Source organism: Manis pentadactyla, chromosome 13 (genome assembly GCF_030020395.1).
Source record: "Manis pentadactyla isolate mManPen7 chromosome 13, mManPen7.hap1, whole genome shotgun sequence".
Lineage (NCBI taxonomy): Eukaryota > Metazoa > Chordata > Mammalia > Pholidota > Manidae > Manis > Manis pentadactyla.
In genome coordinates this window covers 100,471,427-100,486,956 of record NC_080031.1, presented here as the reverse complement: position 1 = coordinate 100,486,956, position 15,530 = coordinate 100,471,427, and the positions used below count along the sequence as shown (strand labels likewise).

The window sequence follows — 15,530 nt, the reverse complement described above, 5'->3', positions numbered from 1 at the left end:
GGGTGGACCAGGGGTTGCAGGCAGCCAGGGCCCGGCTGGGAGGGGCTCGGTGGGCCAGGCGGAGGAGGGCAGGCAGCCATACCTTCCGAAGTGCTGTCGTCGGGGTTGCACTGGCAATACCGGCGGGAGAAGTGGGTAAGGACCCGCTCCCGCTCCTGCGTCTCCCCCATCAGCGGGAAGGCCTTGAGGAAGGTTCTGGAGAGCAAATTCAAGGATGCTGAGCACCTCCTAGAGTCCATGAGTCAGTCTGGATCCTCATACAGGGTAGGAGCCCACCCCACATATATTATCCACACCTGCCAGAGGGGGCCGAGGCTCTAGCACCCCAGATCTGGGCCAAGGAGGCCCCCTGGCCCCCAGGGCAGCTTCCAGAGTGCAGAAACCAGGGGGTCTGGCAGACTTTGGAGGTTCAGCCCTCACTGCCCTCCAGGGCCCTTCTGGGAGTAGGCAGGGGACAGGTTGTGAAGAACAAAGACAGATGAGCACCTCAAGGCCACCATCAGTTCATCTTTGGGGCAAATGGTGACTGCACACTCCCTCCTCCACAGCTGGGCCCAGCAGGTCCACAGCTGCCCTGGAGCTGCTCTTCCTCAGTCATCCCTGCTCCTCTCTTGATGCGCCACCCACTGAGCCCAGGCCTAACCCCAGCCTCCCTCATACTCCCCCAGCCCCGGGTCTGAGCTGTCACCGAGTCCCCACGATTTGTTCTTCACCTCTGAGCTCCATCCCTCCTCATCTGCCCTCAACAGGTGCATGCCCAGGACACCTGAAACAGCCTCCAGACAGGTGCATCCCAGCAGCTCCCCAGTACATCCTCCCTGCAGACACTGGGTGGTCCTTCCAGACACACATGCAGTCATGACTCATCCTGATTAAGACCCGGTCACTGGCTCCCCAGAGCCCTCAGAGTAATGTCCCCACTCCTCATGTCCTGGTCTTCCTGAAGACCCCACCGCCCTCCTGCCCCACTAACCTCACACCTCACACCACTGCATACCCTAGCAAGGCAGGCATTTTCCCTGCTGCTGCCTCTGAGCAGGCTGGGCGCTGCCTGAAAGACCTGCCCCCATCGGCTGGGCAGCTCTGGATCCCTCTCAAGGCCCAATTCAAAGGTCCATGGCTCTCAGGGCCCTGCAGCTGATCCCTAAACCAGGAATGTGGGAAATGGGGCCTAGCACACCCCTTCACTGCAAGCTGACACCGTTTGGGCCGCTAGGTTCCTGAGACGAGCTTGTTCCTGATTTTGCTGTGGATCTTAGGCTTCTGTGATGCCCACTTTGCTTTATCCTCCCTCACGCTGCTCCTAAGGCACCCTGGGACCCATGGGCCCCATTGTGGCCAGCCCTCAGCCCCCGAGGCTGGCCAAGGCACCCAAAACCGCAGACCACCCTCCAGTTCAGTCCCAGTCAATCAGCGGCTGCCCAGAACACTGCCTGCCATCTAGTTGTCCTCCTCCCCCTGCCCCCTGCTCCCGTTCTCTTCCCCATCTCACTCCCCGTCTGGCTCCTCCTGCCCCTCCCCACACTCCACTGGGACTTGCTGAAACCCATCGTCCGTCGGAGCCTGGGCCTGTCCCACCTATGAGCCTTCCATCCCAGCTCCTGCTCCCCCACCCAAACACGCCCTCCCCAGGGGTCCGCCCCAAACCCCGACCGGGCACACTGCCACCAAGCTCTCGGGCTGCCCCCAGGTCGGCCTCACCACTGCCCCCGCTCTCCCCTGCGTCTTGGCACCACCAGCCTGTCTGCTCCATCCTCGGGCAAATGTCTCTCACACCAACCTTTCCTCCAGCCCCACTGCCCAACCTCAGACCTCGCCTCTCCCACCAGGCCCTCTTCAGAAGCCTGCACACCTCTGGATCAAAGGCCCCCAACAGCTGCTGCCAGCACTGCCTCCCAAAACACTGCTTTACACGCAGCACCTTCTGTGGCTCCCTAGGACCTGTGCGGTCAAGCCTAAACCTATTGGGCTGGCTTACAAGGTCCTCTAGACCAGCACCCATGCCTCTGACCATGAGCTGACCCACCAAACACCTTCCCCAACCAATCTTCCTCATTCCAAGGCAAACCTCAGGCTCAGCTCTGGACAGAGCAGCTCGCAGCGGACCGACACTGGCCCTGAGAACAGCGGGAACAGCCAGACAGAAGACAGCTCTCTGCACCTATCAGAGACCCACTGGCACAAAATAGCCAAAAGGGCTGAGATTCTGGAGAAAAGACAGCTGGGGTGAGGTGGGCTGGCCTGTAGCCGCCCTTCCCTGGGGATGCTGCTACTTATGGGCACAGGCAAAGAGGTACAACATTGGTGGCTTCACAGAGCGGAAGGGACAGACCTGGGGCCTTGAGGGGCTGTAAGCACCCGGGCAGTTTTCCGCCTGAGACATATGGCACATTCTGGAGAGGTGAGGGGCGGGACACTAAAAAGCTAAGCAGAAAGCCTCTGAGAACTAGAGGGCTTTGGAGGCTTTCTGACAATCTTGCAGCATTGAGACAAAATTAGGATTCAGGTGCCGCCAAAGGGGAGGCTCCCAGTGGAAACCTGGGCATGAGGCTCCCAGTGGAAACCTGGGCATGAGCCCTGAGCCTTACCAAACGTGGGTGCGGCCTGTCCTCAGCACAGCCCCGGCTGGGTCAGGTGCCCCCTTACCCTCCTCTAACGGTCTAGCAAAGGGCAAGGTAAACCCCCCTGGAGAAACATATAATCACCTAGAGCCTCTATAATCCCATACAAAATGTAAGGCATCTAATAAAAAGGTTACTAAGCGTGCAGAGAGACAGGACATATGATAGAAAACTGTTTTTTTCAAGAGACAATAGAAACATACAGACAACTCAGATGATACAGATACTGAGGTGAGCAGAGAAGGACTGTGAAATAACTATGACTAATATGCTCAAGAAAAGAGAGGGAAGGATGGAGAAAATAAGTGAAGAGATGAGGAATTTCCCCAGAGAATTAAAATCTACTTAAAAATATTTTTAATAAAATGAAGACTCTAAAACTGAAAAACACAACAATAGTAAGTAAAAACTCAATGAATGGGTTTAAGGGCATATTAGACACAGAAAAGCACTAAGTGAACTGGAAGCAAATCAGTGGGAAGATATCCCAGCAGAAGCAGAGAAAAAAGAATGGGAATACATTTTTTAAAGGTATAGGTGACACGTGGGACATGACAAGAAGATCTAACGTACATGGACCACCCACGCCTTTGCTCAGAGACCACGGGCCCTCCCCAGGGGCTCTGCCTGCTGTCCCCCTGCTGGCCCCGTCACCAGGGCCTGTGGCTCCTGAGCTGCATTCCGTTCCAGCCCCCTTCTTCCTGAGGTCTCCTGAGGGCTGCCTCCTGTAGCCAAACCCCAGTAGGACCTGAGCCCCAACCCCACTGGGGAAATCATTTTACCCAGCTGGAGCACATGTCTTCACTGGTAAATGGAATGCTAAGGTGTACCTTTCAGGGTGTTGCTAGGGGAAGCTCAGCAGGGTGCGTTAGGACCTCTAGCACCCTGCAGCCTGGAAGTGCTCCATACAGGCAAGCCCTCTGCCCCTTCTCCTCTCAAGGGTCAGTTTGCCACAGACCTTCACACCCTCAGCGCCCACCACACAACTGTAACTCACTGAGTCACTGGACTGCTGCTACTCTGTGTCCCTTCCCCACAGCCTCCCCAGAGGGGTCAAGAGATTCGTCGAGGTTGCACAGCAAATTTATGATGGAGCTGGTACAAGAACCCATGTCTGACCTGCACCCCCTGTGGGCCCCGCCCCAGCCCGGCCCCACTGACCTGAGCGCTCGGTCCAGGGTCAGGCCCGAGAAGTCAAAGAAGCTGAGGTACTCCCCGGCCACCAGCCTGCAGAACTCATTGCTGCCAGGAGGGCACGGGCATCCATTAGAAGCAGGGCACAGCAAACAAAGGGGGTACATGGGCAGTGGGCCCCAGCCACCCCAATCCCCCAACCTCCGCCCTGCCAGCCCCGAGCTGCCTCTCCCTGCTGGCCAATCTGGCTCTGACAGCTCAACTTTGGGTGGAGGGCTCAGGAAAGCTGCCCAGAGGAGGCGAAGCCTCAGCCAGCACCTACCAGGGAGTAAGAGCCAGCCAGGTGAAAGAACGATGGGGCGAGAGGATGCAGTGTCCCCAAGTGAGCCCACTGCACGCAACAGAGGACACTGCCACGTGTCCAGGAGCTACCGGCGGGGCCGTGTGGCCAGAGCCAGAGAGCAGGAATGGACACAGCCACAGGCGAGGCAGGGAACAGGGCCTGAGGACCAAGGGAAGGACCAGGGCTTGACTGGAGGGCGAAGTAAGAAGGCCAGGTCTGCATCTGGGACACTCTTTCCACTGAGCGGAGACGCACTGGGGAGCTGCCCGAGCGTCCAGGAGAGGGGGGGCGGTATTCTGGAGGCAGATTCCCCAGCACGTGGAGATGGAATGTGTATGGGGCATGACGGAGAAGGTGGCCCCAGGGGACCGGTCCAGAGCTCAGAACAACGGGATGCACCCAGTTGGAAGTCCTGAGCCCAGAGCTAGTGGGAAGGGGGATGAGCCCTCTCCAGAGGAGACGCACAGACCGGCCAGCAGACCCAGAGTAGAGGTGTGAAAAAGCCCTTCCAATGGGTGGACCGCGGAGGGAGAGCCAGTGAAAGAGACTGAGAAACAGCAGCCAGAGAGGTAGGGGTGTGGCAGCCCAGAAGTCCAGGAAGACAGTGTTTCCGGAAAACTGGGGTGATGAATTCTTGCGTAAAAAGATAAATTTCCATCTGAATCTAATCAAGCTCCAAGCTCTCTCTCCCATTTACAGGAGACCTGGGAAATAGAGGAATATGTGCATGACACCATGAAGCTACCCAAAAAATTCCTTTGGACAAATGGCCCCATTTCTTCAATGACTACGTGGCATTGGAGAAAGGAGTGGGCTGTCAGACTGCTGCTGAAGGAATATATTGGCTAAATGTGATGCATGGACCTTGTTTGCATCCTCATTTGAACAAGCATTCTCAAAATTTCAGACAGAAAATTAAGCAGAGGCTGAATGTAAGAGATACTAAAGAATTTTTGTTAATCTTTGTTCAAAATAGTAGTGGAATCATGATTACATTTTTTAAATCCTTATCAATTAGAGACAAATACTAAAATATTTTTGGATCAAATGATAGAGTGCCTAAAATACGCCTTAAAATCCTCCAGTAAATGGGGTTGGGGGGCCTGTGGGGCAAATAGCTCAAACAAGAAGAGAAAAACGTTGGTGACTTTAAAGCTGAGCAATGGGTCCACAGAGATTTAATGTATTATTTTCTCAGCTTCTATGTATGTTTGGAATTTTCATAATAAAAAGCGTAATTAAAGAAACAGAAAGGAGTAGCCAGGTGTTAAAACTGTGGAAGGGGAGTAAGATGAGGCCTGGTAGCAGCTGCCACTCAAAAACACAAGGCTGATAATGACGCACAGCTGAGAGGCTTCCGCCTGGGAGGGGGTGGGGAGGAAGCAGCCCCGAGGGGCAAAATGTGCAGCAAGGGACAGACCAGGGCCCCAGGGCAGATCACCTGAGTGCGGGGCTGTGAGGAGGGGCGGTGGCGAGTGCAGCTGAGGAAGGATTTCTGTTTTCAGGTGAGCACAGTCACAAGCTGGTGGAGACTCACGTAGAGGGAGTGGTTGAAAAGACTGGACGATGGGGGTGCCACTGGGTGCTGGGGGCAGGTGGCCCAGCCCAGCGGGGAGTGGGGACTTGGGAGTTGTGGTTTCAGCGCTGGGGCCGGGAGCCCAGGGGCAGGAGCCACCCACAGGCTGCAGAGGGTGGAAGAGGCAGAGGGGAGGGAGAAGAGAGGGGTCCCCAAACGGAGCCACCCTAGGTACCTCCCTGTGGCCTAAAACCCCAGTCACTAAGACTTGGGGTTCCCCCTGCCCTCTGAGCAAGGCCTGCTTCCGCACATCTCAGAGCTTAATGTGGGTGTTGGGAGGGACTGGAGGCAGGGCAGAGGCTCTCAGACATGCTTAGGGGGTGCCGACCAGCTTCCTCACAGTCCCCACCCACCTGCCCCCCAGCCCCTTTGGGAGCCCCATCTAGCTAGTTCCCTTTGCCCCAGTCCAAAGCCCAGGACTATGTTTTGGCAGCTTCAGCCCTTTAGCCAGCCCAACAGACAGTGCGTGGGGCTTAATAAGGGCCAGGAACCCCTTCCCCTGCTCCTAGGTCCCAGCCTTCCCAGCCCAGACCCAGGTTCTCTGCTCTCTGGCCCCATTAGATGGGCCACTAGCCCCCACCTGGCAGCTCTGTCCTCACTGCCATCCATCGTGACCCCATAACCACATGCCACCCCCCACCCCCCAGCCCCGAGGGGCTGCCTCCGCCGCCCCCTCCCTGAGAGCCAGGGCCCTCGCCCAGACAGCCCAGAAAGGAAACAGATTCAGGACAAGGCAGGGAATGAGGACGGTGGCAGGAGGAGGAGTTCTTAGGGACCGTTAGGAGCCCCTCAGGCACAGGCGCCCTGCCAGAAGTCGCCCGTGCCCCCTTCAGGCTGAGGAAGACACCAGGTTGGCCTGGGGTGGGCGCATGGGAGACAGAACTCACTTCTTGCCCAACTGCCTGGCGACGTCACAGCGCTGGAAGCCCTCAAGGTGATAGAGGCGGCGTGCCAGCCGGCGAGCAGCTTCACTGACCCCCTGGCACCCATTGGCCAGCAGGTCTGTGCTGCCAGGCTCCAGCCCCTCCGAGCTGCTCAGCTCTGAGTCTGAATCTGAAAGGGCATCCTTCAGGCTAGGGTCGCTGCAGAGAGGAGGTGGGGTGGAGAGGAGGGGATCAGAGGCCCAGGGGCAGAGGCAGGAAGGGGCCGGAAGGTCTCCCCAGGTCTCTGAAGACCCACACAGAGGCCAGAGCCAAGAACGAAGCTCCGCTGTCCGGAGGGAGTCAAGTCAGACTTTCAGAAGAATCCCTCAGATGAGATCACTGGATGACACCCCAGCCCACAGCATGCTGGGACAGCCTGGAAGGGCAGATGGAACCTCAGGGCAGGAAATCTGGGTGCAGAGGGAAGGCGTGATGACCCTGGAGAGGGCTTGTTCACTCTGGACACTGGGCTGCCCTAACTCGCTTTGCCTCCTCTGCGTCTCAGTTTCCCCATCCGCTCTGCGGTTCTCCCAGCGTCCAGCCTGGGCTCTGCCTCACCTGGCTGAGTTCAACAGCTTGTCCGTGTCCTCCTCCTCCTCCTCCTCCTCCTCCTCCTCATCCCCGCCTGGACCTCCAGGGCCGTCTTCGTGGAAGCCATTGGGCACTGCCGTGAGAGACAGGCGGCTCAGGACGTTCTCGGAGCGGCTGCTGGAGATGGAGCGCCGCAGGGGGCTGCCCAGCTCCCCGTCGCCACCAGCCGCTCCCAGGCTCCCGTCGGGCCCCCCGTCCCCGATGCCCAAGGCAGCTCCTGGCTCAGGGCTATCACGGGCCCGCTGCTGGATGAGGGGCGTCAGGGGGGCCTCGAAGCTGACGCAGCTGTCACTCTCATCCGTGAGGCTCAGCACATCTAGGGAGTCGAGGCTGCTGTACTGGGTGCCCCGCAGCAGCTCCGACTCCACAATCTTCTCGAACGTGGCACTGAAACCATCACGCACGTCCGGCTCTCCTGGGCCGCCCAGCCTGTGGGATACAAGGACCAGTCACCACCTTGCCAGGGTGTCCCTCATTACAGATGCAGGGACTGCACCAGTCTCTGTCTGGGAGCTCCCTGGGGGTGGGGAGCGGGCACGGACTGTTTCTTGTTTACCCTTTCAGCCAATGCTTACTGAGAGCTAGGTGCCAGTGAGCACTGGGCTGGGCACTGGGATATAGCAGTGAGAAAGACAAGCACTGCCCCACCCCCCCATGCCCACCTCATAAGTGGCATCGTTCATCTAAATGAATGAATGAGGGGCCTCTCCTCTAGGCTGGCCTCGGGGCTGCTCCCTGCAGGCTCCCAGAGCAGGGTGGGCATCCCCCTATGACAACTAGTGCCACACTGGGTCATAATTTTGCTGGCTCCACAGCCTGGGAGGTTCCTCACATACCCAACCACACTCCATCTCTCAGGCTTTGCCTCAGAGAGACCGAGGGAGGCAGGACCACACAGTACGCCATCCAGCCCCCTCATTATTCTCCATCCTCAGGGTAGCGCCTCATTTCTCTCAGTCCCTGTCAGCACACAGTGTTCTCATCTGTTTTTATCACACGGTATTTATCATCTGTTCCCTCCACACAAGGTCAGGAAGCCCCCAACGCACAGTAGGTACTCAGTAGACCCTGCTGAATGGTACACTGGGTGAAAGCACAGGCGTGTGTCCACCCCATGGCCCAGCACACGCCTAAGCCTTGCAGGCCCCTGAGGGTGCTTCCCTCATCCTGAAACCCCCCTTTCTTATCCCTTTCTTGATGAGATCCGCCCTGACCACCCATTTATAACTGGGCCCTTCCTCCAAACATCCTTTACCCTACTTTATTTTTTCCAAAGCACTTATGCCCCTCCAACTCACTATATAATTATTTTTTATTTTTATGATTTATTATCTATCTCCTCACTAGACACAAGGTCCAGGAAAGTCGGAATATTTGTATGTTCTGTTCACTGGTGTATCCGCACCACCTCAAACAGAGCATCACACAGAGACAAATCGAGGCATCTCAGAAGGATCCTTACCCACTGGGGAGATGCGAGGAAGCGGGGAAGGGAGAGGAGAGAGACTGAAAGAAAGAGACAGAGAAAAGAGATAAGATGAGCATGAGAAACAGAGACAACAGGTAACAGAGCTAAGGAGAGACAAAGAGAGAGACGGAAACAGAGACGGCGAGAGGAAGAGATGCAAAGAAAGAAGCCAGCTGAGCTGGGCCCATTCCAGAAAATCCAGACCCGGCATTTGGAAAGCACAGCGGCCTCTCCACTGAGGACCCGGCCCCACCCTGCTCTCCCCAAGCCTGTATTTGGCAGACTGGGAAAAGCCTTCCCCTCCAACAGCTCCCTGGACCCTCCCACCCCACCACACCAAGTGTCTAAGATTTGGTGCCAGTGTGTTTCCGGGGGCAACAAACTGACCTGAGAGAGGGAACGCTGGAGCCGCAGCCATCCCCCCGTCGCAGGCCCAGGAGGAGTGAGGCTGCAGCCTCAGCAGGCCTTCTCTGGGAGAAGCCAGGGAAGGAAGTGGAGAGGAGGGCACATCAAAAATGTGACGGGACGGGATGCCTGGTGGGGGCTGGGGTGGGGTTGCCTCTACTGACTTCCAGGAGGAGGGAGGGAAGAGAAGGGCCACTGCCCTGGCCACCAGAGCAGACACCCGAAATCTGCCCGGCAAAGAAAGGCCTCTCTACCCAGCCTGTGCTGGGTCCTGGAGACACCCGAACAAAAATACAGAACCCTGACCTTGGGGGGCTCTCAACTCACCATCAGAGCCAGGAATGGTCTCCCCCAGGCCCCATCTCCCACCCTGTCATATACCTGAGCAGGCCTGACAGGTGGTTCTGAAAGGGGCTTAAAGACCATCAGCCCGTTTTTCAAACCTCATCTACCCCCACCTTCAACAACCCCGAATAAACACACAGCCTGAATACAGGGTGCTCCAAGAAGCCCCAGCTTCCCACCCACACCCCACTGCCAGCCAGGTGGCTGCACACAACCCCGCCTACTGACATGCCTACCCATGGGACATAGACATACCCTATGTGCAGACCCAAATGTGCCCCCACAAATGCATGGACCTTGCACACACAAACACCCACCACCCACAGCACAGCTCCATGCACACCAACCTGCCCACACATCCCTGTGCACCCACACCAGTGCACAGGCCAGGCACACATGAATGCCACCCTCACACACATACGTCTTCCACACTTGCCTGTCCAGGCCAGGGCTGGCAGCTGGGCACATAAAGACCTCTATAATCTTTCTTTTCTCAGCCTACCCTGAGGTCTTTTAGACATCTCCCTGACCCATCCCCACCCTCCTAGATCAACTGGCACCTCCAGGACACCAGGTCTCTCCACCTCCTGCTGGGGATAAGAGAAATGGGGCTGTAACTCCAGTAAGTGGGATTGAAGTGACATTTCTGAGAAACTTCTGGATGGCTCTCAGATGAGGGGTGCTGGCAGGGATTAACCCACAGAGCCTGTTCTCCTGAGGTCAGCTGCAGAACCGGGAAGTGGAGGCGGGAGCCAGATGACCTTCCACATCAAGGCATTCTGGAACACTAAGGCCCAGCCTAGGATGGAGTACTGCCACCGACTCCACAGGAAAATGGTCCACGGTAGTTTGGGGGCTGAGGGTATGCAGCACAGCAGGCCCCACGGCCTTTGAAATCTCATAGCTTTATCCTCCCAGAACATGAAGAAGCTGGACATAAGAGGACGTGACGTTCCCATTGCATGGACGAGAGAAACAAGAACCAGAGAGGCAGAGTGCCTAGGCCAGGCCACAGAGCACTGTGGGCAGCCGGATGTGGTGAGCCGCCATCCCAGGCACCCACTTACCCCAGCTGAGAGTCCTCAGTGTCTGGACAGAGACTCTTGGAGACGCTGTCCCCCTCTGCCAGCCCAACAGCCCTCCAGGGCCTGGACTCTGTAGAATCTTCCAGAATGCTCGAGTCTGGCCCCAGGACCAGGCCATTGGTGAGGGAGAGGCCAAGGCTGAGGCCATGGAGGACCACGTCCGGGCCCTTCATGGGCTCCTCGGCATCCACCAGGGTGCCCCTTATCTCATGCCCTGGGCTATTGTGGCTGCTACTCAGGTCTTCACTGGCTGCCATTCCATTCTGGATCTCGGGCCCCTCCTCAGGCTCCGGGCTGGGGTCCCAGGCAGCACCGCCTTCCCCAGGCAGTACAGACGGGAGCTGGTCCTCATCCATGGCAGTCGCTGCTTCCTCGTGCTGGCTGCTCCTGGGGCTCCGCTGGACCTGGCGGCAGACGGAGACATGAAGGGGTGGGTGGGACAGGACAGGTGCTGGCACCAGTTCAGGCAGCCTGCCTGGGGACAGGAGGACAGCCGAGATGACCTCAGGACCTCCTGGCTGGCATCTGCGTGCAGGCTGAGGCCTCTGCACTGCCCCTCACCTCTCCCTGACCCCAGGCCATCCAGGTACACCCAGCTCGCCTTCCCTGTTACCTCTTACGTGTTTCCGTTGTGCCCTGCAGAATTCACCAAAGCCCTCTGAGGAAGGCCCAGGATCCCTGCAAACCTGCTCCCTGGGTGAGCGATGGGGAAAAGCCCAGGCTGGCAGCGGTAGCCCCCCTTGCCTCTTTCTGTGTGTCCTCACCTGGTTCCGGGAGCCAGACAAGAGTGACTGTGTGCTGAATGGAGGGAACTGGCTGGGGGACTGCCAACAGAGGGTGAGATGAGAGAGGAGGGAAGTCAGAGCAGAGGCCACCCCAGAGAAGCCAAAGGGAGGCCTGAGGCCGCCATCCCGGGGCCCAGCGTGAGGAGCTGTCCAGGGTGCTGGGCAGGTGCAGTGCCAGCCGCGTGCCTCACAGTGAGGCGGCCTCTGCCGCCCGGCGCCCCAAGCCCTGGCTGTCAGAGGAGGAAAGAGGAAGGCCCCAGAGCTCGCCAGCTCTGCTCAGGAGGGGCTGTGAGGAGGCTGCTGTGGGGCATTCTGGGGCGGACACTGGAAGGGGGTGGGACCCTGCTCTGCCCAGCTCACGTATGACCCCAGGGGCCGTGTGGGTCCAGGTCGGGCCTCCTCCCTGCCCCATCCAGGCCAGCCCTGCTCCCCTCTGCCCTTCTCTGGGCTTGCTTCCCCTCTGTACAATGAACAGACCCATTGTACCTGCCGTCCCCGCCCCGCCTCCCTTCATAATAGACTGGAACCAGCCCACATTCCCTAGGCTTCCTGCCCCATCTAATCCCAGATGGGGGGACAGAGGTAATGGGCTGTGTCTGGCTCTCCCCTCGTACCTCTCTGCCCAGGCCCCACCCCACATGGGCTATTTCTGCATCACACCCCATGACCTGTGACCTCTGCCACCAGGGACACAGACTAGCCCCTCCAGACAACTTCCTTGCTCCCCTCTTTGGGCCTCAGATTCCCCCAGCATCCCCGGTCTCCACTGGAGAAAGGGTGCCTGGGGCGTTCGGGAGGGGATGGAGGAGAAGAACCATTCAGCCCTCTGGGCTGCAGTGGAACAAGGTGCAGGTACAGCAACAGGGCTTTAAGTGAGGCCCATGTTGTTTATATTTGCCTGGTCCTAAGTGTTACCTGAGGGGCTTGTTAAAATGCAGATATACGGCCGTCCCCTAGACCTCCTGAACTCCTGGGATCTACAGAGAGTGGATATACTAACCTGCTATTCTTATACTAAGGCAAGTTTGGGGAACACTGAGTTAGACTCCAGGAAGAACTTCCACTCAGAGATGAGCTGGAAAGGAAGGTGAGTCTATTTCTCTGGCGGCTTCTGAGCCCTCGAGGGGAGCTCTGCCACCCCAGGACCAGTTAAGATTCATTTAACCCTCAGTTTTCAAACATGGAATGGAAGAGAAGAGGGCAGGACAGACATCTGGGGCCCCAGCCCACCCACCCCAAGCATCAGATCCTAGAGTTTTGAAGACTGAATGAGAATCAGGGTTTACTTTAAAAACAAAACAGAGCAAAACAAAAATCTTCCACAAAATAAAAAAAAATGAAAAACCTGAGGACACCAGGGACCCCAAGGGGCTCGGCCCTGGCGAGGGATTCTTTCTGGTCTGCCCTAAATCTCTGCTGCTGCAGTTGCTATTTCAATCTGTTCCCTCTGGTTGTGCCCAGAGGAGGCAGAACAGGAGGTCACCTCCTCAGCAGAGACTCCTTAGGGATGGGGGCGGCATTCAGAAAGGAAAGAGGGGGGAGGGGGGCCTTTCAGCGCGCTGCCTGGATTCTAGTCGGCTGGCCTGCTTTCTAGCCCTGGGGCCTGGGTGAGCAACCCAGCTCCACCAGGGTGCCTCGGACTCCCACACCCACAAATGCCCAGCAGGGTGGGTGCCTCCCTTTGGGTCAGGGCTCTGCCCGAACTCCCAGTAAACCCTGAGATTTGACAGCATAAGTGGCTTCACCTGATGCTCAGTCTACACCAGCCCCAAAGCCAGGATTACGGACAAATCAAGGACCTCCTGGGAGGCCCCTACATACCCCCCACAACTTCCAGAGACTGCCTGAGGCTGGCTTTAGCCTACCTGCCCCACCAAGTCCTCCTGCAGCGGGAGCAGGATGGAGGTTCTGCCAACACCGGGCACTGGGCCCTGTCCTTGGCTTCTAGGGGTGGGAAGACAAGGGGCAGCATTGAGCTCCACTCTGGGCAGGGGGTCCAAAGTCCCTGCCTAGGCTGAGGGCCAGCTGAGCCCAGAAACAGCTGAGCCAGGACCCTCCTCTCTTGCTGAGCCACAGAGAGGGGTCTACAAAGGGAGGCTCCGGGGCCAAGGTGGGAGCAATGCCCCAGGCCCTCACTCTGAACCGCCATGTGCCCTGGGACTTATCACTGTCCTCTCTAGCCTTCAGGGACCCATCCACAGAATGGGGGCTGGGGGGAGATCTTAAGGTCATGAATGCTGAGAAAGCTGAGACCCAAGGAAAAGCAAATGCACAGAGGTCACAGAGAAAGGTCGATATGTTCCGCTCCTTCAACTCCTGCAAATGGGGAGACTGAGGCACAGGAGCAGGAAAGGCTTTGCCTGAGGTCACACAGAGGGTAACTAGCTGCCTCTGTAACTCAGGAGCAGCCTCCCTCTGCACCTCAGTGGGCTGGAGGTGCAGGAGGAGCCCCCAGTATCCCAGGCCCTCTGTCAGTCTCTCCTATGAGATCAAGGGCTCACCAACCAGGACTCTACCCAAAGCAGTGACCCTGCGCACCTCCAGCCCCGCTGGCAAGTGTGGGAGGGGGCGCGGCTGGGCCGCCGGGCACCCAACCCACGGAGATGCCTGCACAGGCAGGCCGGCAGGGGCTAGGTCTCATACAGCCTCTCTCAGCCCAATCCAGGCGCCATTCCAGGCGGGGGCTTCTGCTGCCCACTACCCTTGGAATGACCTTGGGCTCAGCAGCATCTTTTTCAGCACCATATAAGATGATAACCGTGATGGTAGTGGAACCCTGGCTGGGCAAGGGCTGAATGCCAAGCCAGCCACTTGCTAGGTCTCAGCTGCTCCTGAGACAACCCTATCTCCCTCCCCACTCTCCCCAAGGCAGCTAAAATGAGCTGTGAAAACACAAATTACATCATTATATCACATCCCTGCCTCCCTGGTAACCCTCTGACAGCTCTCGTTGCCCCTCAGTTAGGGTCAGTCTCCTCAGCATGACCTGAAAAGGCCCTGCCTGAGCTGGTTCCCTGCCCTCTCCCATCCCCCACCCCATCAGTCAGACTGGCCTTCTTTCTAGTCCTTGAGCCCATTCCCACCGCAGGGCCTTTGCACCAGCTGTCCCCTTGGCCTAGAATGTTCTTTTCCTAGATCTTTAAATGACTGCCTCTTCTGTCACTCAGGGCTCAATTCCAGGGCTGCCTCGTCAGAGAGGCCCTGACCATCCAGCACTCTCTCTCATGGAGCATCATATCTAAGCGTCACTTAGCAGAACTGAAGCTCCCTTTTCTATTTGTTTCCTTATTCCCTGCCCATCTCCATCACTAAGATGCAAGTTCGGTGACGGCAGAGGGACTGTGTCGTGTTCACTGCTGTCTCCCCCACAGCCTAGCACAATGCCTGGCAAAGACTGAGCACTTTTAAAAAGCATTTGGTGAATGAATGACCTGGAAATTATCATCCCTGTTATATGCAGAGGCTAAGGGAAGTTGAGGAACATGCTCAGAGTAAAGAAGCTGGAAAATGGCAAGCTGGCATTCTGCTCGGAATGACACTGGACTGCCATAGGGACAGCCTCCTCTGGTACCTTTCACACTATGATCCAAGCCAGGGACCATGGGAAGCCCAAGAAGGGAGGCCAGAAGGGAGAATGTTTGGGTGCAGGAGGGCCAAGGTCTGTTCTGAGCATTTGCTATATGACAGCGCTTTTTGTTGATCATCTTCTTTAACTGTCCATTATGTACACTTGCGTGCATGTGAATAAAGATCTCAGCCCATGTGCTAAAACCTGGGTGAGTTAGGGAGTCGGTGTAATAGGAATTTTGGCAAAGGGCAGTGGGGCGAATGGGGGTACAGGCATTGGAGGGCACACACACACACACACACCCTCAGACTCACACAGGCACACATGGAGGGAGCTGGGCAGCCCTCATGAAGCGGTCCCCTGGGTGCTGCGGTGCAGAGAAGGAGCCTACAGGCCTGGGCTCGGTTCAGGGCAGCTAGATCTAGACCTACAGCATTAGGCAGAGGGGTGAAAAGCCTTCTGCTTTCCAAGAAGCCAGGACAGGAATGGGGCAACCCAGCACTTCAGACTATGGGAGGGGGTGGGGAAGAGAGGCGCCCACATTGACAGCAGCCACACCCAGTGGCATCAGAGAGCTGGGTGGCTTTGGGGAGAGATAGGGGAATGCATGCCCACTTGGTGGAAATGGGGGTACAGGAGACAGAACTGGACTGGGCGACCCATGTTGCTGAGCACTGCCCAGGACA

At 57.4% G+C, this 15,530-nt stretch overlaps 1 protein-coding gene across 2 annotated transcripts in view; it reads right to left on the bottom strand.

Annotated features, from left to right (window-relative positions):
- PSD2 (pleckstrin and Sec7 domain containing 2) overlaps positions 1-15,530 on the bottom strand; it is a 54,050-nt gene that overhangs the window by 23,344 nt on the left and 15,176 nt on the right. For both annotated transcript variants that reach the window (XM_036896725.2, XM_057490958.1), the window contains 5 exons: positions 10,474-10,895; positions 7,156-7,617; positions 6,562-6,756; positions 3,783-3,863; positions 83-195 (listed from right to left, as the gene is read on the bottom strand). In XM_036896725.2, coding sequence (XP_036752620.2) covers positions 83-195; positions 3,783-3,863; positions 6,562-6,756; positions 7,156-7,617; positions 10,474-10,895 — 1,273 coding nt within the window. The remainder of the gene's footprint in view (positions 1-82; positions 196-3,782; positions 3,864-6,561; positions 6,757-7,155; positions 7,618-10,473; positions 10,896-15,530) is intronic.